The sequence below is a fragment of the Salvia hispanica genome, chromosome 6 (genome assembly GCF_023119035.1).
Source record: "Salvia hispanica cultivar TCC Black 2014 chromosome 6, UniMelb_Shisp_WGS_1.0, whole genome shotgun sequence".
NCBI lineage: Eukaryota > Viridiplantae > Streptophyta > Magnoliopsida > Lamiales > Lamiaceae > Salvia > Salvia hispanica.
In genome coordinates, this window is record NC_062970.1 from 8,227,042 (window position 1) to 8,253,616 (window position 26,575).

Sequence of the window (26,575 nt, forward strand, 5' to 3'; positions counted from 1 at the left end):
GATTACTAGAAAAAGGTTAGTGAATGAAATATGGCACCTTGCTCCCACCGACCCGGTTCAGGACAGCTGCTATCGAACCGGGCCGCCGTCCATATGCATCCAATTTTCTGACGGGTCTGAAGATAATCAACATTCAAAGGCCACCGTCCCATATTTTAGGAAATTTATATACTCCATTCAATTATAATTAAAGTAAATAGTGACCTTAAGTCATAGTCTGAATAATGGGAGATTAGTTTCCGTTCAACTTAAAATACTACTCCTTCACCAAATATATGTCCCACTTAGATACACATGGATTTTAAGAAAGGTAAAGGAAGTGAGTTGAAAAAATTAGTGATATGTAAGCCTTATTTTTATATATTAGTTTTATAATATAATGTAAGGAGAAATTAGTAGTGGAATGTGGGGTGCATAACCAAAAGTAATACGTGATAAAAGTGAAGTGAGACAATTAATAAGGGACGGACCAAAATGAAAAACTGGGACATATAATAAGTGACAAAGGGAGTACAATACGGGCAAGTTCGGTTTGCAAGATTGTATCTCAATCGGAATTAAATATTAATGTGTTTGGTTCATGAGTTTGAATCTCACAACTCACTTCTAGATGTATAATCATTAATTATTCATAGTCAACGCCCTCCAACTAAAATAATCTCATAACTCAAAACTCACTTGGTATTGTTTTATCTCAGAAACCGAACACTGTATACAATTAATTAAAGATGGTCTTATGAGTTAACTTTTGTTTGATTATTAGATTGTCTAATCAACATTCTGTTGGTGTATTTGAATATTAATCCTTCTACAAAACAGACTCCTCCATTTATAAAAAAAGTAAGATATTTTCATTAAGTTGCTTGTTATAGAGGAACAAACATATGACTTCAATCAACATTTTTAGATCAAAGTATGTGTACACACGTTGAGTCGTTGAGATAGTCCTATAAGTAAGACATTCAGGACAATTCAAGATCTATACATATCAAGTCGAGATCTAGTAAATTCCAGCACCGTCTTACACTACCCAAAAGAAAAAATTGAATTACGCCAATCCTTCAGGAATTACCGACGGATTATTAACAGAAAATAATGTTACTGATGAATTTGATGGATCACTGATGGAATTATGTAGTCTAAATTTTTTACCAACATGTAAATTATGGATAGAATTTTCCATTGGTAACACTGTTTACCGACGGAAAGTTGCGGTAAATCTGTTATTTTTTTATAGTGTACAGTTTTTGTTTCGCCACTTCACACATACACACAAACACAACACACCATGTAAAGATACACACGCGCACGCATACATGAACACATATTACACACACAAACTCTATGGGTTGGCCTGATTGAGTTTAAAATTGATTCGGTGTTAATTTCTCAGTTTGACTCTGATACAATCCCATATCATATCTTTGGAAATCCCAATTATTTAGTTATATTTTGATTTACCGTATCTTTTCTATATTTGTTTAGATATTTGTTTCTTAGTATTCTAGTCTTATAAATAGGAGATATTGTATTCATTCATTAAAATCAATTAATGAATTATTATTTCTCCCCAAAAATAATGTATGTTTTTCAATCCTAATTTGGATTCCTTTCGCCGATCCTGATTGGACGTCGGAGTACTCTATCAGCCGCCTAGTTATCGTGTTGCCCGACGGGAGGAACTCGCGCACAACTCGAAACTAATATTTCCGCCGACCCGACAAAGGGCGCCGGAACACTTTTCGATCGCCGCAAACACGCTGCAGATCGCAGTTAAGGAAAAAGTCCTTAACAATTGGTGCTTTCATCGTGATCTCACCCTCCCACCATCTTTAGAAATCCCAATTATTCAGTTATATTTTGATTTACCGTATCTTTTCTATATTTCTTTAGATATTTGTTTCTTAGTATTCTAGTCTTATAAATAGGAGATATTGTATTCATTCATTAAAACCAATTAATGAATTATTATTTCTCCCCAAAGATAATGTATGTTTTCCAATCCTAATTTGGATTCCCTCCGCCGATCCTGATTGGACGCCGGAGTACTCTATCAGCCGCCTAGTTATCGCATTGCCCGACGGGAAGAACCCGCGCACAACTCGAAACTATTATTTCTGCCGACCCGACGAAGGGAGCCGGAACACTTTTCGATTGCTGCAAACACGCTGCAGATCGCAGTTAAGGAAAAGGTCCTTAACAGACTCTCTCTGTCTCGTAGAAATAGGCTGAAATTTACTTTTTCATTCGTTCCATAGAAATATCCATGTCAATATATGTGTATATTTTCTCATTCTCTTTTAGTGTACTCCCTCCGTCCCTGAAAATTTGTCACTTATTTACTTTTTCGCCCGTCCCTGAAAATTTGTCACCTTTCACTTTTACCATTTTTGGTAGTGGACCGCACATTCCACTAACTTATTTCCATTTACATTTTATTATAAAACTAATATATAAAAATAGGACTCATGTGTCACTAACTTTTTCAACTCACTTTCTATTATAGGAGTATTTCTTAAAACTCGTGTTGGGTCAAATGGTACCAAATTATTAGGTACGGATGGAGTATCATTTACGAACCCCATCATCCACTACATCATTTCAACTACATTTTCTTCTTATTTACTTATCAATTATACATTAAAACTTATATCATCTTCAAATGGCATATTTTTATGGGACGGAGGGAGTAGTATAAAAACATGGCAGATGTCTATCTCTTTTTTCTAAAAGATGGATCAATGACTAATTAGTGAGATGAAATTGAATTTGATTCATGCTTCATGCAATCTGAATTATCTGATGGAAATACATAGAGAATTAGAGACTGATTGGTAGGCCTGTAAATTCGGGTACCCATAAGTAACCAAATCCGAAAATTCGGGTACTCGAACTCGAAATCTTAAAAATATCATACTCAATATCCGATCTGTATGTAAATTTGGGTACCCTAATACTCGGTATAGGCACCCGAACCTAACTAATCGGGTACCCATAAACCCGAAATTATTTCAAATTTATTCTTTTATATAAATTATATTGTGATAAGAATATAAATTATTAAAAATAACACAATAATACTATTTATTGACTTTTATTAAAAGTCTAAACTTCAATTCTAATTCTTAAGCTTTCTCTAGATTATGATTCTATGACTATACAAGGGAGTGATCAATTGCTAACTAATTAGCAATCCCAAATTAAGACTAAATTTTAGCCATTAGATTAGAAGATCTAGTGGTTGAAATAATGTCACATGGATTATATTTTTAAGAAAATTAATAAATAAAATTAGAGGGTATTAATGTCAATTCCCTCTCATTAAAATCATCTTAAAACTTTAAATTTACATTACTCTCTCGATTTAAATTATTTTTTCGCAAAATATATATCAAATTATAGATAATTTTATAAGGATTCCAACGAGATCTCAATTGCATATGTTCCGACGATGTTCGGATGATGAAATTTGATATTTTTTATTTTAGTTTTCGTAAATGTTGATAACCAAATTTTTATCAACAAATACATTAAAAATTTTCAATATAATGCATATAAAATCTCAATAAAACCATGTGAAAATCTCAATAAATATGTGTTGATATTTTCTTGTACTAGTGTTGATATTCTTATGTCATATTATTGATATTTGTAATACACTATGTTGATATAAAAAAAACATTCACAAAAATTATCATATGATAACATAATGACGATATTACCCTTTTGTTGATATTTTGTCTACTATTTATTGAAATTCGTAAGGTTCAATTTCATCCACTCATTTTAAAATTTAAGGGTGGAGATTTGGTCTTAATTTTGTATTAGGATGCCATAAGCAATAGAAGATGACCCTGACTATATATATTTATATATAGTATATAATAGACGGGGAGTGATCAATTGATAACTAATTAGCAATTCCAAACTAAGACTAAATCTTAGTCATTAGATTAGAAGATCTAGTGGTTGAAATAATATCACATTGATTATATTTTTAATAAATAAAATTAATAAATAAAATTAGAGGGTATTAATGTCAATTCATTCTCATTAAAATCATCTTAAAACTTTAAATTTACGTAACTCTATCGATTTAAATTATTTTTTCGCAAAAAATATATCAAATTAAAGATAATTTTATAAGGATTCCAACGAGATTTCAATTGCATATGTTCCGACGACGTTCGGATGATGAAATTTGATATATTTTTTTTTAATTTTCGTAAATGTTGATAACCAGATTTTTATCAACAAATACATCAAAAAATCTCAATAAAACCATGTAAAAATCTCAATAAATATGTGTTGATATTTTCTTGTACTAGTGTTGATATTCTTATGTCATATTATTGATATTTGTAATACACTATGTTGATATAAAAAAACATTCACGAAAATTATCATATGATAACATAATGACGATATTACCCTTTTGTTGATATTTTGTCTACTATTTATTGAAATTCGTAAGGTTCAATTTCATCCACTCATTTTAAAATTTAAGGGTGAAGATTTGGTCTTGATTTTGTATTAGGATGCCATAAGCAATAGAAGATGACCCTGACTATATATATTTATATAGAGTATATAATAAACGGGGAGTGATCAATTGATAACTAATTAGCCATTCCAAACTAAGACTAAATTTTAGTCATTAGATTAGAAGATCTAGTGGTTGAAATAATGTCACATTGATTATATTTTTAATAAATAAAATTAATAAATAAAATTAGAGGGTATTAATGTCAATTCATTCTCATTAAAATCATCTTAAAACTTTAAATTTACGTAACTCTATCGATTTAAATTATTTTTTCGCAAAAAATATATCAAATTAAAGATAACTTTATAAGGATTCCAACGAGATCTCAATCGCATATGTTCCGACGACGTTCGGATGATGAAATTTGATATTTTTTATTTTAATTTTCGTAAATGTTGATAACCAAATTTTTATCAACAAATACATCAAAAAATCTCAATAAAACCATGTAAAAATCTCAATAAATATGTGTTGATATTTTCTTATATTAGTATTGATATTCTTATGTCATATTGTTGATATTTGTAATACACTATGCTGATATAAAAAAACATTCACGAAAATTAACATATGATAACATAATGACGATATTACCCTTTTGTTGATATTTTGTCTACTATTTATTGAGATTCGTAAGATTTAATCTCATCCACTCATTTTAAAATCTAAGGGGAGAGTTTTGTCTTAATTTTAGATTAGGGTGCTATAAGCATTAGAATATGACCATATAATAGACATTAGATGAATAGACACTATTTAATTTTAAAATAAAGAAATTTTTGGCATAAATCTACATGTGATAAAATAAATTTACTCTAGATTTATCCTACGGGCCAAGGCCCTATACTAAATAAAAATATTTATCACAAATACATAATTTATCGGGTTTAATCGGGTATTAGTCGGGTATCCTACGGGCCAAGGCCCACAACTCGGCCCATGACAAAAGTATCTCGGCCCGCTAAGCTCCACAGTGATGGTTCTGAGTGTTATCCCATGACTAGCCATTCGGGGCTTACCCCTCCGACAAATTAGTCGCGCCTATGTCTTTTTCTTTCTCCCCCACTCACTTCCTCACATTCTTGGCGCCGCCGCTGAGTAAACGACTTTCTGGGCCTAGAGGAGAGAGAAATTTAAATTTTTCAGTAGAATCCACATCTTTCTCTCACTATATAGGCATACATAGGGACGTCAATTCAACCCGAAACTCGTGGGTTGGCCCGAATAGCCCGGTAAAATGAGCGGGTTAGAGCTGTAATCTAATTACCCGAATACAAACGGGTTGACCCGAATGGGTTGACGGGTTAAATGGGTTGGCCCGAACGGGTTGCGGGTCGGCCCGATGGGTTGCGAGTTTTAATTATAAAATATTAAGTTTTAAGAGTTTTTTATATTTCTTAATCCCCAATATTCATTCTACACAATTATTAGTCTTATTCAATTTTCATTCTACACTTTTCCACTAGATCCTACAATATCAGTTTTCAAGTTCCACCTCAACTCATTATTGCGCCGTCTTATCATCTGCCAATAGTGTCTTACCACCACCAAAGCCAATCAAGACAAAATTAATAACCAACCCATCAAAATCTCAATATAATTATCATTTTAATAATGATTCTTGTAAGATATGACTTTTTATTTTCATAAAGAATTAGTTACGAACAATGTCATAATAATGACACGAACACAAGCTTTAATTTATGTTGTAGTTGATCGAGATGAAAGGCTTCTTTTCAAGTATTATTGAAGAGAACTATAAAAATTTGAAGATTTTATATGATTCTAAACTAAAAAGAAAAGAAGTATCTAAAATTTAAATCATTTTATAGAAGAAAATTTTGATACAAGAGATTATTTTCGAAAGCTTTTAGGCCCGAATAGCCCGATGGGTTAGCCCAAAACCTGGCGGGTTAGGGTTAGGGTTGAAAATTTATGACCCGAAAAATCCATAACCCGAATGGCCCGCATCCAAATAGCCCGACGACCCGAGTGGGCTGGCCCAAACCCGAACGGATTAGCCCGATTGACATCCCTAGACATACATATATTACTCTCTATTTTGGTTTGTAGTGGAGAGATGGTACAAATGGTTTTATATGCATATTTTTGGTCTAGTGGGGTTTAGTGGAATGCTCAATTATTTATTTCTTTACAATAATTTAAAATTATAATTAATATTTAATTTTATTAAATACTAGTAATGAATATATAATTAGTCAATCAATTAATTAAACTTACTATTTTTATAATTTGTAAACTAAATTAATAGGAATCTCATTAATCAAACACATTACTAAAATAGTCTTAGATATAATCTTAGCAACCAAACAACAAGATAAAATCCATACTAATTTAGTCTTAGACAAGACCCATATTATTCTAGCTCATATTGTATCTCACTACTATTTAATCTATCAAACCGAACGTGACCTAGTCCAATTAGCCTAGACCCTGCGAGTCTCCAACTATATAATCTTACAACCTTCTTTATTTTCTATTGCCTTTAACCCAAATAAAGTCGATCTTATTTTATCCTATATTGTATCATACTGTGATCTTATCTTACAAAATCGAATACCTCCTCACTTGGTGAATGCTAGGATGCAACTATAACTTGGGCTTGTTAGTGTTGCATTGGGCTAATATTGAGTAATTGGGCCACTGTGCATATTTCATTGGGCTGAAATAGACGAATTTTATTCATTACTCTAGTAATTAAGAGATACGGAGTAAGTGGAGTACTATATTTAGTTTTTTGTTCGGATTTTATTATTGTATTATTATTATTTTATATTTGAGGTAATTCCTCCATACACCATTTAATCATTCATTTTATTCATAGAAAAACAAAAGCGAAAAAGTCAATAAATAGTAAAATTCGGCGGGAGAAAACAAATAGATATGTTAATCAAGCTCCAGAAGGATCTAGGATCTCTAAGAAGGAGGAAGCCCCAGAATGATCTAGAAACCCTATTTTCTACTGTATAAAATCTTACTCGCTCGTGTTTCCTCACTACCCCGCGCTCTGTTCAACATTTCTCCAATCACAGCTCATATCTCTGTCACTGCAATTTTTTAGTTGTGAATCGCGATAATGGCCGAAACCGAGACGTTTGCCTTCCAAGCCGAGATCAATCAGCTTTTAAGTCTCATCATAAATACTTTCTACAGCAATAAGGAGATCTTTCTGCGTGAATTGATCAGCAATTCCTCCGACGTAAGCCTCTATCTCTCGTGTTATTTTGTGTATCGCCGTTCAAATATGTGGATCTGTTTTCGTTTGCTGGTTCTTACGTAAATTATGTGGATTGTTATCCGATCTGCGTCCTCTTCCCTATCCACGGGTAGTTAGACAAAAAATTTGGATTTAATTGATGTATTGTCGAGCATGAAGTTGTTGATAGATATAGCAATTTTGTCATTTTTTAGTAGGTAAATTCGTATGCTGTATGTTTCTACAATCATGAAACTGTGGGAATTTTCTGAGCATTTTATAATGGTTGCAGTTAATCTCTGTTACAGTGTTAATAGTGCTTCGTTATTTTCTTTACCTGGATAATTGGACTAGTATTATGTCATAGATCAGAGGTTCCAGGGCATTTGTATATGATTGTTCTAGTATCACATTATGCTTATGAACTCATGTGATTGTTTTGTGTGTGTATGCATTCAGGCTCTTGACAAGATTCGCTTTGAAAGCTTGACTGACAAAAGCAAGCTAGATGGTCAGCCAGAGCTGTTCATCCATATCATTCCTGACAAGACCAATAACACACTCTCTATCATAGACAGTGGTATTGGTATGACGAAGGCTGGTCAGTAATTTGTTCTTGGTTCTTGTTGTATTCCGGCTTCTGCTTAGTTTTATAGCCTTGGTTATGGAACTCACCTTGTTACCTGTTCACTTTGATTTTCAGATTTGGTCAACAATCTTGGTACAATTGCTAGGTCTGGAACTAAGGAATTCATGGAGGCCCTTGCTGCCGGTGCCGATGTGAGCATGATAGGGCAATTTGGTGTTGGTTTCTACTCTGCATACTTGGTAGCAGATAAGGTGATTGTGACGACAAAGCACAATGATGACGAGCAATATGTCTGGGAGTCGCAAGCTGGTGGTTCATTCACCGTCACCAGAGACACTTCTGGTGAGGCCCTTGGCAGAGGCACCAAGATCACTCTCCACCTCAAGGAGGACCAGCTCGAGTACCTTGAGGAGCGCAGGCTCAAGGATTTGATTAAGAAGCACTCTGAATTCATCAGCTATCCCATCTCTCTTTGGGTTGAGAAGACTACTGAGAAGGAAATTTCTGATGATGAGGATGAGGAGGACAAGAAGGATGAGGAAGGCAAGGTAGAAGAAGTTGATGAAGACAAGGAGAAAGCTGATAAGAAAAAGAAGAAGATCAAGGAGGTCTCTCACGAGTGGGACTTGGTGAACAAGCAGAAGCCCATCTGGATGAGGAAGCCTGAGGAGATCACTAAGGAAGAGTATGCTGCCTTCTATAAAAGTCTTACCAATGATTGGGAGGAACACTTGGCTGTCAAACACTTTTCGGTTGAGGGGCAGCTCGAGTTCAAGGCTATTCTGTTTGTTCCTAAGAGGGCTCCTTTTGACCTCTTTGACAACAAGAAGAAACCCAACAACATCAAGCTGTATGTCCGTCGTGTGTTCATTATGGACAATTGTGAGGAATTGATTCCTGAATACCTAAGCTTTGTGAAAGGTATTGTGGACTCGGAGGATCTGCCTCTCAATATCTCCCGCGAGATGTTGCAGCAGAACAAGATCTTGAAGGTGATCCGCAAGAACTTGGTGAAGAAGTGCATCGAGCTATTTTTTGAGATAGCTGAGAACAAGGAGGACTACAACAAATTCTACGAGGCTTTCTCGAAGAACCTCAAGCTTGGTATCCATGAGGACTCCCAGAACAAGGGAAAGATTGCTGAACTGCTTAGGTACCACTCCACCAAGAGTGGCGATGAGATGACCAGTTTGAAGGACTACGTCACAAGGATGAAGGAAGGCCAGAATGACATCTACTACATCACTGGTGAGAGCAAGAAGGCTGTTGAGAATTCTCCATTCCTTGAGAAGTTGAAGAAGAAGGGATATGAGGTTCTTTACATGGTGGATGCCATTGATGAGTATGCTGTTGGCCAGCTGAAAGAATTTGAAGGCAAGAAACTGGTGTCTGCCACCAAGGAAGGATTGAAGATTGATGAGAGCGAGGATGAAAAGAAAAAGAAGGAAGAGCTGAAAGAGAAGTTTGAGGGTCTCTGCAAGGTGATCAAGGATGTCCTTGGTGACAAGGTTGAAAAGGTGATTGTCTCAGATCGTGTTGTGGAATCTCCTTGCTGTTTGGTGACGGGGGAGTATGGCTGGACTGCTAACATGGAAAGGATTATGAAGGCTCAAGCTCTGAGGGACTCGAGTATGGCTGGGTACATGTCAAGCAAGAAGACTATGGAGATAAATCCCGAGAACCCGATCATGGAGGAGCTGAGGAAGAGGGCCGATGCTGACAAGAACGACAAGTCTGTGAAAGACTTAGTTATGCTGCTGTTTGAGACTGCTCTCCTCACCTCTGGTTTCAGTCTGGATGAGCCCAACACCTTTGGCAACAGGATTCACAGGATGTTGAAGCTGGGACTGAGCATTGATGATGATGCTGGTGAGGCTGATGTTGATATGCCTTCCCTGGAGGAAGCTGAGGCTGATGCAGATGGCAGCAAGATGGAGGAAGTAGACTAAATCCGCTCTTTTGCATTACCTTCTCTACTACCTTGTGTAATTGAACTAAACTTGACTAAACTTGTATGCTGCTGATGGATTTTGTAGTATGCAATTAATTAGTCTTTTCAAAGTTGTCCACTTGCAGATATTGATTCATCATTATGCTCATCTAATTGCATAATAGTACTAATATTTGTAACTGTAACCAAGTAAATTTGGACTGGTCTGCCTATGTTATTCGGCCAAGTTGATTCATGGTTCTTAAGTGTACTAGTCCAAAACTATTAATTTTGGGCGTCTAATAACAACTACGACGAACACCCTTTACAGTGGCTTCTTCACGTTGAAAAATCGTTAAAATCTTTAATGAGTGAAGAAGAGGGCATGAATCAGGGGTCCGGGGAGCTATCCCAATTAAAACTAAATTGAAAAAATATTTTTAGGTGATACGGATTGTTAGGAGAGACTTTTACTACATAAAATTTGCATAAATTGAACTACTCTAAAAGAAAGAAAAATGAAAAATATAATAGATTTATTAGGGGCTTAAGCCCCTTGATGGATACATATGCACTGGCGGATCAAAGTGTATTGGGGGAGGAGGTGTAAGCCCTCAAAGAATAATTTTTTATTTTTCTATTGATGGTTTTTAAAATTTAATTCAAATTTAGTGGATACATATGCACTGGCGGATCAAAGTGTATTGGGGGAAGAGGTGTAAGCCCTCAAAGAATAATTTTTTATTTTTCTATTGATGGTTTTTAAAATTTAATTCAAATTTAGTATAAATTATAGTGTAAAAGTCCCTACAAATTATCTAAATTACTCAAATATATTCTTTAAAACAAAATTTAAAAATCTCAGTCACTATATAAATATTTCTGCATTCGCCACTATATATATGTCCGCCATTTGTTGAGGCTCCGAGCTAGATTGCAATGCATTTTTTTTATTACTTTGAAAATTATTTATTTTAATAGCATTTTAATTGAAAAATAATTTATTTTTTTCGATAATAATAATAATACCTCCTCCGTCCTGAATAATTCGTTTTACTTTGACCGGGCACAAATTTTAAGAAATGTAATGAAAAGTGAGTGGAAAAAAATTAGTGAAATGTGGGTCCTATTTTTATATATTAGTTTTGTAATAAAATGTGAATGAGAATGAGTTAGTGGAATATGAGAACCACTTCCAAAAATGATAAAAAATGAAATTGGATAAATTATATGCGGTGGTCCAAAATAGAAAAATGAGACAAATTAGTAATTGAAAACTAGGCTTGAGTCGGTAACTAAAATCTTCGCAGTCTAGATTCGATCCACACTACTCAGAAAAATTAGGAGGCACTTACCCAACTCTGATTTCCCTCTTCCCCATCTCTTATCAGATTTGCGATGAAGCAGCAGGCATATCGAAATCCTGTGGTTCGATAATATTCCACCGTTTTTTCTCCCAGTGTCGCCATCCGTTTGTTGAAATGTCTCTCTGACTTCACGTGCTTTTTTGTGCATCTTTTTCCGGCTTGGTTGGGTAATGATTTTTGATGTCGGATTGATGACTGTTGTGCATATTTTGGCATGGATTAGTTTCAATTTGAAGCTGGTATTTTAACTCAGTTTTTATCATCTCTACCTTATCCTATTCACAAGTCACAACTATCACTTTTCATTTTCTTAACCAAATCTAAGGCAAGTTTTTGTTTCATGAATGGAAAACGCTTTGCTCTTATTAAGATTGTGCGCCTCTAACTTGTAACCTGAAGTGGATCATATGGTTAATTGATCTTACGTTTTATGAACCGTCATCTTTTCAGGAAATCTGAATGTAATTACTGAACTTTTTCTGAAACAAGACTATTTTGTTAATTGCTCTCGACACTGATTTGTCTACTATTTGCATTAATCAACGGTAGGGATGAGAAGTAGCTTCATGACAAGAGTGTAACTTCTCAACCGTTAGGGTGCAGCACCATCAATATAAGGATTTTTTTACCTTAACACCATTGATTGGTATCATTGAAACATGTTTCTCAATTATTTTCATGCACATGTATGTCATAACACTTTGCTTTTGGCTAATTGGATGCTCTTAACTTCTCCAAACAAATAGCTATTTTCTTTTATACAGCTTTATTTGCTTAAGCTAATGGAGTTTTAACATACTTACTACAATACTACTTGATCAGAAAAGCATGGATCGTTGGAGTGGCATCTTGAAAATCCGGTTGCATCCTCATAGCACTACTTCCTACCGAATTGCAGCATCCCTCGCCCTTTCCCCTTCTTCGAAAAAGCTTGCAGTATGTGTTTTGGTTACAGTCTTGCATAGCTGAAAAAAGCAACCCAAAAAGAAAAAAAGTTGTGAATGGTTACCTTAAAGTTTTTAAATGATTTACGTGAGATAGGTACCTTCTGGAAATGCAATATTCTTTAGTGGAGACCGGGTGGAAGGAACGGAAAATCCAGTGATTGAGAGATTATCTGATCCTCAGAAGATTGCTGAAGTTTTAGTTTCAAAATTTGGTGGATCCATTAATGCCTTTGTTGTGGAGGCTGCCATTTTTAACGGGCCATTTGCTGTTTATAAGGATTTCATCCCCTCTGTAAATGAGTATGGCGAGCCAAAATCGTATGATGCAACTGGATTCCCAGCTTCTACATCACTGGTCTTGCTCTTGTCAAAGTTTCTTGCAGAGGTAATGAACATATCTTATTTATGATCTACCTGTGCGGCTTGTATTGTATGTTTCGATCCTGTCATTTTAAAGATAAATTTAAAAACATCTGTCTGCTTGAGTTGAGACTTCTTCTTGGGACTATACATTATGCTGCTCGCTGAGGTATAACCTAAGTATGGCATTGGCCACTGCATTGCAGGCAAAAAATGTCGTTTCAGGAAAACAAAAAGAGCCATACCTAACTGAAGCTTCTTCGTCATCCCCATGCAAACCACAGACAGCGCTTCTTGGGTTCAGCAAGGGCGGTACAGTACTTAACCAGCTCATAACTGAGTTTGCCTTCTTCTCAGAATCTCCATCCGCTGTCAAAGAAGACAGCTGGATTGTGCCCACTTCAAAGGAGCGCCTCTTCAACAGCATATCCGAGATTCATTATGTGGATGTCGGTTTGAACTCTGAAGGGGCGTATCTCACCAATAAAGACGTGATTGATAGGATATCGGAAGGTCTCCCTCAGAGGCACCTGGGAATCAGGTTTCTCTTCCATGGAACGCCAAGACAGTGGTGTGATGAGAGGCGGATTTGGATCCGTAAGGAGAAGGACGCCCTCGTTCGACTTGTGAAGCTTGCTGCGAGAAGGAATACTGGTAAATTGCATCTCCGTGAGAGACTATACTTTCCTAGTAAACTCCCTGATATGCAGATGCATTTTGAAATTATTGATGCCTTGGATGTTAGTTAAGCTCAAGTTCGAAATTTTTACAGGATTTGATATCTGTGTTTATGGATATTCATCTGATTATAGATTTTGTGTACATAGGAAAAAACTGAGCATGATGAGATGCAGAAATAAGCATGCCATCTCGGATTAGAATCCAGTCATTTTTGCTGTTTATGCATCAGTTATTGAAGCATCGTTCCTTGGGTTTGCTTTAAAAATAGATTAAATAGTCCTGAACTCTAGGTTTGCGTTTTGCACTAAGGGGTGGGATTTCATATTTGGTTATAATCTTTTACTACATTAAATAGATCCAATAAAATGAAATCCGTTTTTGATAAAATGGGTGGATTATATTTTTCCTTGGTTTTTTGCATGAGGGGTGTATTTTTATATTTGATTGGAATATTGTTTTAGTCATTAATAATAAAATGATTTAATTGTAAAACATGTCATTCTATAATATTCTCTCTGTTTCTGAAAAATAGAAACTCTTTTTATTTTGGCCCTTTCATAAAAATAGAAATTTCCATTTTAGTGAACCTTTTTTCTATAAGGTGGGACTCATTTTCACTAACATATTTTTTTTCCATATATCTTAACCAATTCTGTATTTTTAAGAAATTAAGAGAGTATAAAGCATGTCATTCTTTAATATGAATATGCCATTCAATATGTAAACTAGGTCATTATGTAATACATACTCTCTCCGTTCTGTCTTAATAGAGGTCTTCTGGCACAGAGTCTAAAAAATACTCTCTCTGTCCCAATAGATATTAAATGTTTGCTTTTTGGTATGAGATTTTATGTAGTGTTGTTTTGTAAGTTAAAGAAAAAAGAGGAAAAGGTAGAGAAAATGTTATTTTTATTTTAGAAAACGTTTCATTTTTAATGGAACAATCCAAAAAGGAAAATGTTTCAGTTTTAACAGGACAGAGCTCCGTCCTATTAAATGGAGTATGAAACATTTGGGAATCGACACGAGATTTTGTATAGTGTTGCTTTGTGAGTTAATAAAGAGAGAGTAAAGTAAGAGATATGAAAAAGTAGAGATAGAGTTGTTTTTATTTTAGGAAACATTTCATTTTTAATTGAACAATCCAGAAAGGAAAACGTTTTATTTTTAACGGGACAGAAAGAGTAAATGTTTAATGAGTTAAATGGGTGGTCCGTTAATAAAGTAGATAAAGTAATGTGATAGTTGCCTTTTATTATTTGAATTATTATTCATAATATTGGTGCAGTGATACAGTATTTTTAAAAAATTTCTACTACTAATTTGAAGTCAAATTTGACAAATTAAATTACTGGTTTCGAGAACTAAATGTTGCATTTTTGAACTAAATGCAATTTTACTCACAACTTAAATTTGAAAAATTAAATATTGCATCTTTCCAAAACGTATTAAGGAATATGGATAACACTATCCATATCGATGAAGTATGTTTTTACATCACTCAGTGAAGCCAAAGTGATAAAAAAAATATATAGAGTATGACTGAACTAGCAGTTATAAAGAACTCAACGAATCGAGAACTTCAGAATATGAAAATTCAAAGTAAAATAATATTCAAAGTTTGTCTTTTTAGTCCAACAATTAGACATTTATATAGTAAACTTATGGAAAAATAAAACTTAAGAAAATAACTAAAAGAAAAAATAAACAAAAAGGAAACTCTAATTTTGTAGAAGGAAACACATTACTCCATCCATCCCCAAAGAGTATGGACATTTAGTTTAAACGAATTTTAATGCACAATTGGTAAAAGAAAAGAAGAGATAGAAAGAAAAAGTTTTAAAAGTATTATTAGTGGAGAATGAATCCTACCTTATTAAAGATAAATGAGTTTAAAAAATTAGAAAGTTCATAGTACTACTAATATTTTTCTAATTGAAAATATATTTTTTAATGTTGAATATGTAGATATATTTTATTTTAAATAGTGGAGTGAAATTTTGTTGTGAAATAAAATTTAAGTTAAGTTAAATTAAATTAATAATTTTTAATATGTAAATAAATAGTACTTCATAAATTTAAAGATGAAGATCCATTCAGTACAAAAGTTGACTTTAAATTAGTCAAATTAATAGGAGTATAAAATATGAGACGAACACAAACCAAACCTTGGCTCAGGTTTTACCACGGTTATTGGTCAAGTATCGTGTTCAATAATTTAGAGAGCCAACTACCTCTCATCTGCGACAAACGAACTAAACCATCCCAGCATTTCTGGAGCTAGAGGCCACTGATTTCAATAATCCATGGCCTCTAACAATCATTTCTTGCTTATGTTTGCTGTAGCTGTGCTGTCGTTTCTTCCAAGAACTTCTCTTTCCATCCCCTTTGTCGTTTTTCATGGTGATTTTCCTGTCTGCTGTGATAGATTTACTTCTGCGTTTCTTATTGGGTATATTTGCTGTTTTTGGTTTTATTTAGTTTGCTGTTGGCAGTATTTGATCAATGAGTTTTCCGATCGATATTTTTTGGAGTTACAGATTAGCATATTTTATGAGCTTCTCTGCCTTCTGGTGCATCATTGTTTTGTTTATTTAGTGTTGGAATATTTGTTTTAGTGTCTCTGTTTTAACTACCATTGGGAGAGTTGAAGGCCGATTTCGATTTGGTGTTTTTCAGTTGCTTTGACTCCTATATGGAAAGGATAAAGATTACTCCTTTATGGAGTTTTCACTTTTTATTCATTGGGGGTTTGTTTGGAAGCATTTCTAGAAAACTCGATATTAGTATATATTCTTTAAACAGAGACCAAAGCTGAGGTTGGTTAATAAGATGTTGACTGTAACAAAAGAATGAGTTATGGTTGCAAATGAGAAGAATTATGATAGCCTGAACTCTGAAGCACTATTGAAACTTGATTTTCGAAGGTGTTTTTGTGTGTGTGTGGATATTGCTTCCTCTTTCTGGAAATAGCATGTTTTCAGTTCTTGTAACTAGAATCTGAACCATTTACTTTCTGCATTTTCAGTAGTTGACTTATGAATCCTCATTGTAATATATGGCTTTGTTGTTTGGCTTAATGTTGCAGGAATATCGGACAAATGTAATAACAAAGGGATTTCACAGTTCACCAGTCTTCTCAGCGATTGGTCTGGTGCACAGGGACATTGCATGTATGTTATTGCTGTTTCGATTGTCTAATTATACGCTACTCATTTCTGCCATGGTAGAAGAATTGTGCATTTTAAGACCTAGCATTAAATCGAACTTGTTATGATTCCTGGGAATAAGATTTTGACTGTAGCAAGGGAATAAGATTCTTTGTGTCTATCACCAGAAAGTTTAGTTTGCTAGTTGAGGACAAACCAGTTTAGATAGACATTGCTTAATATCTTTAACCGAAGAGTTATTGACTCTGCAATGCCAAACCATCCTTGTTAATTTTGTGGCAAATGGAACTAATTATTTCTTGTTATCTTCTCCTTGCCTTTCTTTTAGTGAAATAGGAAATGGTGCACTGGATTCATGGACTATGCCTTTCTTTGAACAGGTATTATTATTTCGTCATGAAATGACTAGATAATCACCTCTTTTATGAACAGAAACACAGCAAATGATGCATTCTGATTTTGTGATGTAGACAGCCATAGCCTGTGAGAAGGTACTGTAACTTTGTCCAAGGAGTTACTCTATTGACAAGGAATTCTTTCTCAGGGAGAATGCGTTCAACTTACAGGTCAAGAGCATGAGTGAGCTCAGTGGAGGATACAACATTGTCGGGCTCTCACAGGTGATATCAGATTGTCAATTTGCGAGTTCTGAGCTTACTCTCTTCTTCAGTCGTAAAACCTCCCTGTTGAATAATGTCATCTTTAAACGGTTTCCATCCTCATGTAAATCTCGATCTTATACTTTTCAGGGTAATTTGGTTGGGAGAGGCGTCATTGAGCTCTGTGACGGAGGACCCCCTGTAAGTGTATCACTGGATTTGTTTTGAAAGATTATTTTTTCTACATATATTTAGGATTCTTTCCTGCAGTCTACATATTTTTAATCTTCCTTTCAACCTTTTAGTAGTATGTGTCTAAAATTATTATACATACAAATTATTCAAATAGAAGAGACTAAATATTGCACATCCTTTCAGATATATGTATCTGGAATCCTTTCAGATATACTAATCATACTTTAAATTGCTGTTGTGATTGCTTCAATGCTCTAGTCTCAACTGGCAACCAGTAGTTTTATTTGCACATTCTGTTGTCAATAAGAACGGACGCATTCTTCTTCAAGTTCTAACTGTAATCTGCAAGCTGCACTTTTTATAGAAATTCTTCATATTTGTCACCTTGGCAACAGGTCAGAAATTTTGTATCTCTGGCAGGTCCACATGCTGGAATAGCTGCCATTCCTCTCTGTAAAGTAAGTTTTCCTTTTAGACTTGTTAGACGTCATGCTATTCAATGTCTTGTGATCACTAAAACAATAACAGCTTTAATACCTCATTACTGGGTTTTAACGAAGTTCCTGTGGAAAGATCTGAACAATTCATATGGTTAGAGATGGGCCAATTCTCTATTTCATATACCAATTGTTTCTCATGGCCTAAAAATTGTGTAGTGTGTACGATAATGTATTGTGCCTGATTTTGCAGTCAGCTTGGTTTTGCATTTTAGTGGACTCTTTGATCGAGTTGGCAGTTTACAGCAACTACGTTCAGGTTCACTATTCTCCACATATTGGTTGATTCAAATATTTACAGATTCTGCTGGTACATTCACACAAATAAAGGAAATTATGCTTTGCTTTCTGGGCCAACTTTAATTATATGTATATTCCTTCCGACTATAACTCGTTCGTTGTGATTAGCCACCAACATGTTGATCAATATCTAACCACGCTTCATTTCATTTTCTTGGCTGAAGTACTCAATTCAATTAAACACACTTCTTCACCCTTCTGAATGTCTAGCTTTATGTGGTTTGCAGGAACATCTAGCGCCTACTAACTACATCAAAATTCCAACAGTGAGTTAATATGATCTTCTTTTGAAACTATAGTTCTGCAGTATTTCTTCTTCAATCTCGATACGCCCTCACTACATCATTTTATTCTATCTCATTTTGAAGCTTTCTTTCACATTCAGTTAGTGTGTATAAGTTGCCATTCATTGTCGGATTTATTTGATTGGAATGGGCACACTTCTTTCTCATGATCAGGACTTAGATTCCTATGAAAACGGATGCAAATTCCTCCCCGTGCTAAACAACGAATTTCACAAGAACTCCACATACAAGAAGCGATTTTCTAGCTTGGAGAACTTGGTGCTAATCAAGGTGAAGTGGAACATAGTGCTTAATTAGTAATTTTTTGTTTTACTAATTTTTGTAGTATGGCTCAAGATTTTGTTTCTTCACTTTCATTCAGTTTGAGAACGACGTTGTTTTAGTGCCGAAAGAGACCTCTTGGTTTGGGTATTTCCCTGATGGCTCCTGGGACCCCATTTTGCCAGCACAAGAGGTATTATGCTTTATTTCAAATATTTCATCTTTTTCATAGATTTCATATTGATTGTTACATATTGTAAGGTCATTAGCTATGACTCCTTACATTTATATCCAAAAACCAATCTTGCAGACAACCCTGTACACCGAAGATTGGATTGGCTTGAAGACCTTGGATGAGGCTGGGAAAGTGAAGTTTGTCAACGTGTCAGGGTCTCATCTAGAAGTTTCCTACGGCGAAATGAAGGACTACATACTCCCATACTTGCTCGAAAACAGCATTGCACTACCAAGACTGTCTAAATCATCCCATGCCTCGGCCTGGTCTTCTCATGATGGGAAGAAGCTCAAGCTGTATGCTTCTGATTGAATACACTAAATTTTGTAGACCTATTTCAGATCAGTCGAGATCTTCTATACCACGACGATACTGTGATTTTAGTTGTACTAACATGAACTTTTTAATGTATCCATTCTCAGTCCTAAATAAAGATCTGCCTTGAGTTCAGATTCTGACATTCTTGTCTGAATTTGTTATGAAACCATATAGAAATGGACATATTGTTCTTAAACCTAAGGTTCAAAACTCAGAGAGAGAGAGAGAGATTTAAAAAAAAGCAAGCAAGGCTGATTATATTAGATGAAGAAGTGTTGTGCTTATACATAGGGAAAGATGAGCCAAGAAGTGAGCTCAACTCGAAGTTACAAGACAAAATAAAACCCTGGTAAACAAACGCAGGATGACCACAACCTCTGTGACTGTACACTTACCAAATCCGGTAACTCTTCTTTGGCAATTGTACTCATACATAGATCCCTCTCACTTAGACGGACAACCATCAACCACTCGGAAAAAAAACCCTTCTTTATTCCCTAATCTCTCACGCCCCATCAATAAACATGTATGTCCACTCCCATACTCCTTGACACTTTCTGCCCTGTCTGGCAGCGAACCCACAGGTACGACAGAGTTGATATAGCTGCTTGACTCACAACCTGCACCCTGCAAGCAAGGTTTACTTCACTCTCGCCTGCTTCCCCTAATCCATGGTTCTCCTCGTATCCATCAAGGTCCGACTCAGTAATCAACACCAATGAGTTGTCGTCAAATTCTTCCACATCCCATCTCTCAGGTAAGCTCAAGCTAGTTATTGGAGAATCACATTTCTCAATCCCAGACTCGTCCAACCTATAGTAATAGTCTTCAACAGCCTGTGATTTGACAAGGCAAAGAGAAATGCTACATTAATTCCAAGTGATCGATATTGTAGATAATTTCAACCATAAACATATAAGGCAATTGTTATGCCTTGTATAATCAAGCACACCTGCCGCTGGGAGGAGGCTAACAAGACCCTTGGCCTGATAGATCTCACATACTCATATGCAGCTCCAGGTGTCATGTGCTTGTATTTAACCTGTTATTATTGAAAGATAAATTTCGAAAGAAAATAAAATCTTTGAAACAAAACTGGATTTTGCAATTATGTGAAGATTCTCAGGTTAGGTTGTATACAAGGTAACAGAGAACAATTGTAGTGCTTCGTCCTCGGCCAGCCTTACAGTGAACATATGTAGTTTTGCCACAAAGTGCATTGCCTGTGACAGATGCACGAGTATATGTGAGAAAGCAGTGAAAGCTCGTTGAAAGTAAGAATATAAAATTACACTATGAAAACTGTGTTATGTGACTAAGAATCTAACTACAACTTACCATGGATAAATTCTACAGCTTGGCATATATCTCCTAGTGATGGAGCAAAAAGGTAATCTCTTGTAGGTATTAACAAGTGTTCAATGCCGTGATCCTTCAAACGGTAGACGAAACACATTATTCAACATAAACAAAAACCTGATGAGAAAACAAACCTACTAGCATCGCATGTTAACATTTTATTTATTGCTCCAAATCTAAATGCCTAGAGAAGATAAAACTTCCCACTTTTATTAAAAATCAACTCAATGACGTCAACTTATATGTATTTTAAAGCATCTACAGCATGTCAGCCAAACTAGATGAATAGTTAAATCCTTAACAAATTGGACATGAGGTGAAAGTATATGATGTTTGTGATGAGATATAGTATGAAGAACTAGGTAAAAATATTACATTATCATTCATCGCTAAATTATCTCATAACAAAGGAAATATCTCACAAATATCATATAGAAGGAAACATTAAATTTTTTTAAATGGTTGAGTGTAAAATGGTCAAGGGAGTAAAATAAACTTACGTGATATAGTGAACTCGGAACTAAAGTCTCATATGATTCGTTTAAAGTAACAACCCCACCTACGCCAAGAGCTCTCAAGCGCGGCACATCAGTTGGAAATGGAACAGCTCCTAGCAAAACATACTGGAATAATAGAAAAATCAATAAAGGCTTGACAAAAAAAAACGAACAGAGAAGTACTTTATAAAAACTACGCTGTAGAAAGTTCAAATGTTTTGTTTCATGTATCAGGTGCCTACATAATTTTATGCAGGTTGTTATAAATTCTGTGTAAATTTACAAAATTCCAATAACATTCATAAATAGAATCATCTAACACAACCAGAAAATATGCAGAAAAGTTTCCAGAATCATAACTCTAGACCATTGATGACGACAAGAAGGAATAACTAAACGACACAAAAAAGAGATACCCAAAATACAAATAAGAATCTTCAACTGTCTCCACAAGATTTAATCAGATCCCCTTACAAGGAAATCATTTCCTTTATATGGGCTGAGGCTCAGGTAAGCATACCAAGTGCATTCTCTATATTAGTAGTAATATCTAGACAGGGTGTTTTATTTTTTTTATGAAAAATGAGTCTTTATTTCCAGACAGGCTAAAGAAAACACAAGACCAAGAGCCTTACACAAAGAGGAATACTAACACTCATTCATCAAATCAATGACAAATAGAAACAAAGAAGAAGAGCCATAAAGCTAGAAGATATACTGATAAGTGGAATCAAGGGGTAATGTAATTAATATATACCTCATCAACCCTATCCCACCACCTGAACTCGGACTGAATCTTATTCCTGAGAACATTATACAACAATGTGGGATAGAAAAGAGCACGAGCCCCAGCCCCCACCAACAGCCTTTTCGGATCCCAAATAACCAAAGCCCCTTCACAAACTTGCTCTTCACCGCACTCAGAATCCCCCTCTTTCAATTCCTCAATATACATCTTCTTTACTGCAGTTACAACCCAGATTCAACCACACCCAAACGGAAACGCTCTGCGCAATACTAATTAAATACAACAGGCCCAGAAATTTACATTAAAAATTCAACCTTTTCACTAAATGATCAAAACCACAAGAAACAGAGATTTAGAAGAAAAACCCACCACCCTTTCACCTCGAATATCAACAACAACAAAACCTCCTATGTCCCTTAATTGTACACCAATTTCGATAATCCCTAGGAATAGAATGCAAATCGGGATCAAGAATGAGCATGTTCAGGAGAGAGGGCTATCAGTGGTTGTTGGGTGTAGTTTTCTTGCAAAATGTGTGCGACCCAAAAAAATAATGCAATGTAACGCCACTTCAGTTTTTCTCTCTCTACCTATCCTTTTCACTCAACTAAATCTGCTGAAAACCGGAAAGCCACAAAAATCGAAAACTTTACATGTGTGGTTTGATGTCCGAAATTCAAATCGGATATACCCATATTCGGATCCTGGATACCCGGGTCCACTTGTCCTATAGTTTTGGATCTTTTAAATTTACAAATGAAATCTATTTATAGGAAATATTCGAATAATTTATTGTGGAATAATTTAAAGAGGAAATATTCGCATAATTTATTGTCACAATAAAATTTCAACGAACAGCAATAATATTTGGACAATGGGGAATGTTATGTTTGATCAATTGATCACTTTTTGGTTTGTGGTTACATTTCTAGTGCCTCTACTTGAATAATTAAGTGTTTTCTTGAATGAATATTTGTCCAAAATTTATTCTCAACTTTGGGAATATTGCAAGATCTCTTATAATTTATAAATTCCATTTGTGCGTGACAATTCTTTAAGACAAGGTTGGTGAAGAAGTATAATCACGTTATTTTCAAAACAAAATTCCCATTTAGGAAGAGTTTTAGACCAAATTAGGTGTCACGAGTTTACTTATAAAGGTTTGACATTAACCCGGGGACCAGGACCCGAACCGTACCCGTAGGTATGGGTAACGGTTTAACCGATTATTTTGTGTATTCATTAATGCTGAGCGTTACTATGCTCTTAATTTCCATTTATTAAGATTTCATTAGTGTACAATATTAATTAGTAAATAATTAGAGAGTTGAGACTTCCCTTTGACCGTTACTTATCTATAAACCATTGTTTTACATGAGCAGCGGTTTTCTATCAAGCCGCATCCTGTTTTCCTATTATTTTATTTTAAATTACCATAGGACAGCTAAGCTGTCATTTGATAGTATTATTTGATTAGTTTATTTTGTATTTCAAAATTATAATAAGATTTATTTTTTTAAAATGAATCATGAAAACCAAATCTAATCTAGTATTTCCTAATTAAATCAATCAATCATCTTATAGTTATGAAAATTATAATTTATACTATGGACTTTGAAAACAATATAAGTTTTAATAAAAAATTGATTAACTATGAAAGAGATAAAAAAAATTGAATGGATTATTGTTATTAGAAAAATCAAGTCCACCTCATAAAAAAAATATTGGCAAAAATAAAATTGACAAATTTTATAGGATGAACCACAAATGAAATTACTAATATTTAAGAACGGAGGGAGTACACTCTAACAAAGAATAATAAAAATAAAAAATGATATTTAAGAAACGGATATAAAACCCCACCTTTGTTGTAGATACTTAAAATGTTATAAACATGAATAGTGGACCAGAAACTCAATATATAGATGATCTTATCCGTTCAGATTACTGCATATTGTGCAGATTCAGACGCTGATTATAATATTGGTAATTTAGGAGTACATATTGTGACTTGAGATATCAGAGAGCAACTGCAACCTATATAAAATACTATTCATAGTCCAACCTATATAAAATATTCATAGTCCAGAATGTGCTTTTCAGTTTTTAGAGAGTTAGTCGTCTAGGATTTATTTTAACTTTTTGAATAATTATATACTATTATGAACAGTATTTATAACTTATTCATGTAATAATATGTGAAATATGACATTTGGTAATCGATATATCAAAGTTAAGGTGGTCTTTTTTTTGCAACAAAATTCCATCAAGCCAAATTTGTAGATTTTATGCATACTCCATCAATATTCTTTGGATGAAAATCCATCACTCAAAGTGCAATTGTACGTATTAATTTTCACAAGCTAATAAATATCAGAAAATTTTCAAAACCATTTGGTACGTGATTCCATTGTCTGCTCATATATAGTCAGAGATACGTTAGATTAGTTGAGTTGGTACATAAGATGCTAAAACAAAGTTACTCCTATTTCTTATCTGCTACAGTAATACTATAATTAATATTTTAATTAAAGAGAATCAATATGATCAGTGTCAAACCTTTACGTCATTATATCACATGGAACAACTTTGTTTACGTACGTAGTGTTGGCATAGTAAAAATAGTATAGTAAAAATAGTACTTTTAAATTGTTATAACTTAATTGACTCATTTTTCTTTATGATAAAAGATAAAACATATAATTTTATTTATTTTATTTTCATTCATATTTACTCTTAATCTCTTATATTCCATCCTATTTTTTATTTTATTTTTATCTTCATTTTATTTTTAACTCACTAAACCCAATTTTTTTAAATCTCATAAAAAACATTGGAGAGAGATAGTAACCTTTAAGCCGTGTTATGTAATTATATTAAAAGGATAACACTTTTAAATATACAATAAAACCATGCAATGATAATATGGCCTGCCACAAATTTTTGTTAACAAATGTAGTCATAAAATATAAAAAAAATAGTATTTTTAAATACATTTACATGGTTATTATATTTTAACAAATTTGGATAGAGAATGAGACTGTATATTTTAATTTAAGCAAGAAATAAGACAAACACAGGAATCGCAAACCATATTCTCAAAGTTGTGATTCTTATTCATGGCATTTTGGACAATGAACAATACTCCCTCCGTTCCCAAAGAATATGCACTTTGAGCTTGGTACGGATTTTAATATAAAATTGATAAAGTGGGAGGTAAAGTGAGAGAGGTGTAGAGATAAAAAGTAATTAAAGTATTGTTAGTGGAGAATGAGTCTCACCTCATTAGAGAGAAAAGACTTTCCAAAATTAGAAAGTGCATAATCTTGTGGGATGAACTAAAAATGAAATAGTGCATATTCTTGTGGGACGGAGGGAGTAGAAAACTAATACTACTATACAGATTTCTGGAAATTTACCGACCATGGATTGGGAATCTTCTCCGGCAGCAACAGCGAAGCCTCACCGGAGCTCCAAATAACTGCTGACGATGTCAGCTCCCTTGACAACAGAGCCGAAACCAAGCCTTTTTAACAACTAAGCAAAATATTTCACCATTCGCAAACAATAGCAGAAGAAGGAATAGTAATCAATGATTCTCAAGATTCACTTTCTATCTTTTGCCCGTTGCAATTCTAACAAGTTGAGCAGTGTGTCCATTGCTACTTCATTTATATCCTCTTCAACACTATCCCTACAGCTAAAGTCAACCAACCAGCCTAATTAAGAAATGGCCAAAAACAAATGGTTGATCAAAGATGGACTTTTGTCAATCACCGAGAGCTAACTCCTAATAAGCATACAAAAAGGGTGTCCTAGTCTACATAATCATACAAGAATAAAATGAACAAAATGCATAGTTGAATCCATCTTCATATAAAGCTTATCAGCATTCTGATGGCCTACTAGATGGAGGAACTAGATATTTTATGGAAATGTTGTAAAGATCATAACTTGCAATCCAAAAATAATCTTGACCTTTAAGAACATTCATACTTACAATCATAGAACTTGAATGGAACTATCATCCTGCATTGATGGTTAAATACAGCAGCAGTCCAATTGATAGCACAAACAAATCTCACCAAAAGAAAATTTTGAAGGGATTCAGCAGATCAAACCAGGCTAGATTCAGACCTGTACTCAGGTCACCTGGTTCACTTGAGCCATTAGTCGGACAAAGAAGCATCATCTTTAAATATTAAACCAGCAATAGGTCGTTGGATACATGGAGCAGAAAGATTTAAAACACTTGAACAAAACAGTAATTCATGATACCCATAATTTAAACATAATATATCCGTGCTAAGGTGCTATGATTGATACATAATTGACAGAGAGAAGAATAAAAAAATACAATGCTGGACTGATAAGATCAGCTTCCAGCTAATAATGATACAAACTTACAGCTGCAAGCAAAGCAGCACAAGTCTTTGAGTTAACTTGACTACTTG

At 34.3% G+C, this 26,575-nt stretch overlaps 4 protein-coding genes across 7 annotated transcripts; 3 read left to right on the plus strand and 1 right to left on the minus strand.

Moving 5' to 3' along the window:
- Positions 1-7,541: 7,541 nt before the first annotated feature.
- LOC125192808 (heat shock cognate protein 80) lies at positions 7,542-10,413 on the plus strand. Its single transcript, XM_048090468.1, has 3 exons — positions 7,542-7,766; positions 8,223-8,364; positions 8,467-10,413. Exons 1-3 carry the CDS (start codon positions 7,644-7,646, stop codon positions 10,299-10,301), a joined length of 2,100 nt encoding a protein of 699 aa, XP_047946425.1. The 5' UTR covers positions 7,542-7,643; the 3' UTR covers positions 10,302-10,413.
- Positions 10,414-11,873: 1,460 nt separating this feature from the next.
- Positions 11,874-13,858, plus strand: LOC125194412. Of its 2 annotated transcripts, XM_048092607.1 has the most exons (5): positions 11,874-11,888; positions 12,472-12,585; positions 12,691-12,981; positions 13,163-13,610; positions 13,784-13,858. In XM_048092607.1, exons 2-5 carry the CDS (start codon positions 12,478-12,480, stop codon positions 13,792-13,794), a joined length of 858 nt encoding a protein of 285 aa, XP_047948564.1. In that variant the 5' UTR covers positions 11,874-11,888; positions 12,472-12,477; the 3' UTR covers positions 13,795-13,858. The 2 variants fall into 2 exon arrangements, with proteins under 2 accessions (XP_047948564.1, XP_047948563.1); XM_048092606.1 differs by lacking the exon at positions 11,874-11,888 and having other exon boundaries at positions 13,163-13,858.
- A 1,962-nt stretch (positions 13,859-15,820) lies between these two features.
- Positions 15,821-19,654, plus strand: LOC125194413 (palmitoyl-protein thioesterase 1-like). 2 transcript variants are annotated; one of them, XM_048092608.1, is made up of 12 exons: positions 15,821-16,040; positions 16,726-16,810; positions 17,136-17,187; positions 17,278-17,298; positions 17,374-17,427; positions 17,557-17,607; positions 17,997-18,059; positions 18,292-18,357; positions 18,626-18,664; positions 18,857-18,973; positions 19,065-19,157; positions 19,275-19,654. In XM_048092608.1, exons 1-12 carry the CDS (start codon positions 15,944-15,946, stop codon positions 19,509-19,511), a joined length of 975 nt encoding a protein of 324 aa, XP_047948565.1. In that variant the 5' UTR covers positions 15,821-15,943; the 3' UTR covers positions 19,512-19,654. The 2 variants fall into 2 exon arrangements, with proteins under 2 accessions (XP_047948565.1, XP_047948566.1); XM_048092609.1 differs by lacking the exon at positions 17,278-17,298 and having other exon boundaries at positions 15,984-16,040; positions 17,352-17,427.
- A 93-nt stretch (positions 19,655-19,747) lies between these two features.
- On the minus strand, positions 19,748-22,728 carry LOC125191704 (phosphatidylglycerophosphate phosphatase PTPMT2-like). Of its 2 annotated transcripts, none has more exons than XM_048089111.1 (7): positions 22,491-22,728; positions 22,131-22,336; positions 21,377-21,499; positions 20,856-20,949; positions 20,658-20,740; positions 20,470-20,559; positions 19,748-20,353 (listed from the first exon to the last, which is right to left on the minus strand). In XM_048089111.1, the coding sequence occupies exons 2-7, from the start codon at positions 22,326-22,328 to the stop codon at positions 20,033-20,035; spliced, it is 909 nt and encodes a 302-aa protein (XP_047945068.1). In that variant the 5' UTR covers positions 22,329-22,336; positions 22,491-22,728; the 3' UTR covers positions 19,748-20,032. The 2 variants fall into 2 exon arrangements, with proteins under 2 accessions (XP_047945068.1, XP_047945067.1); XM_048089110.1 differs by having other exon boundaries at positions 22,131-22,390.
- Positions 22,729-26,575: the final 3,847 nt, after the last annotated feature.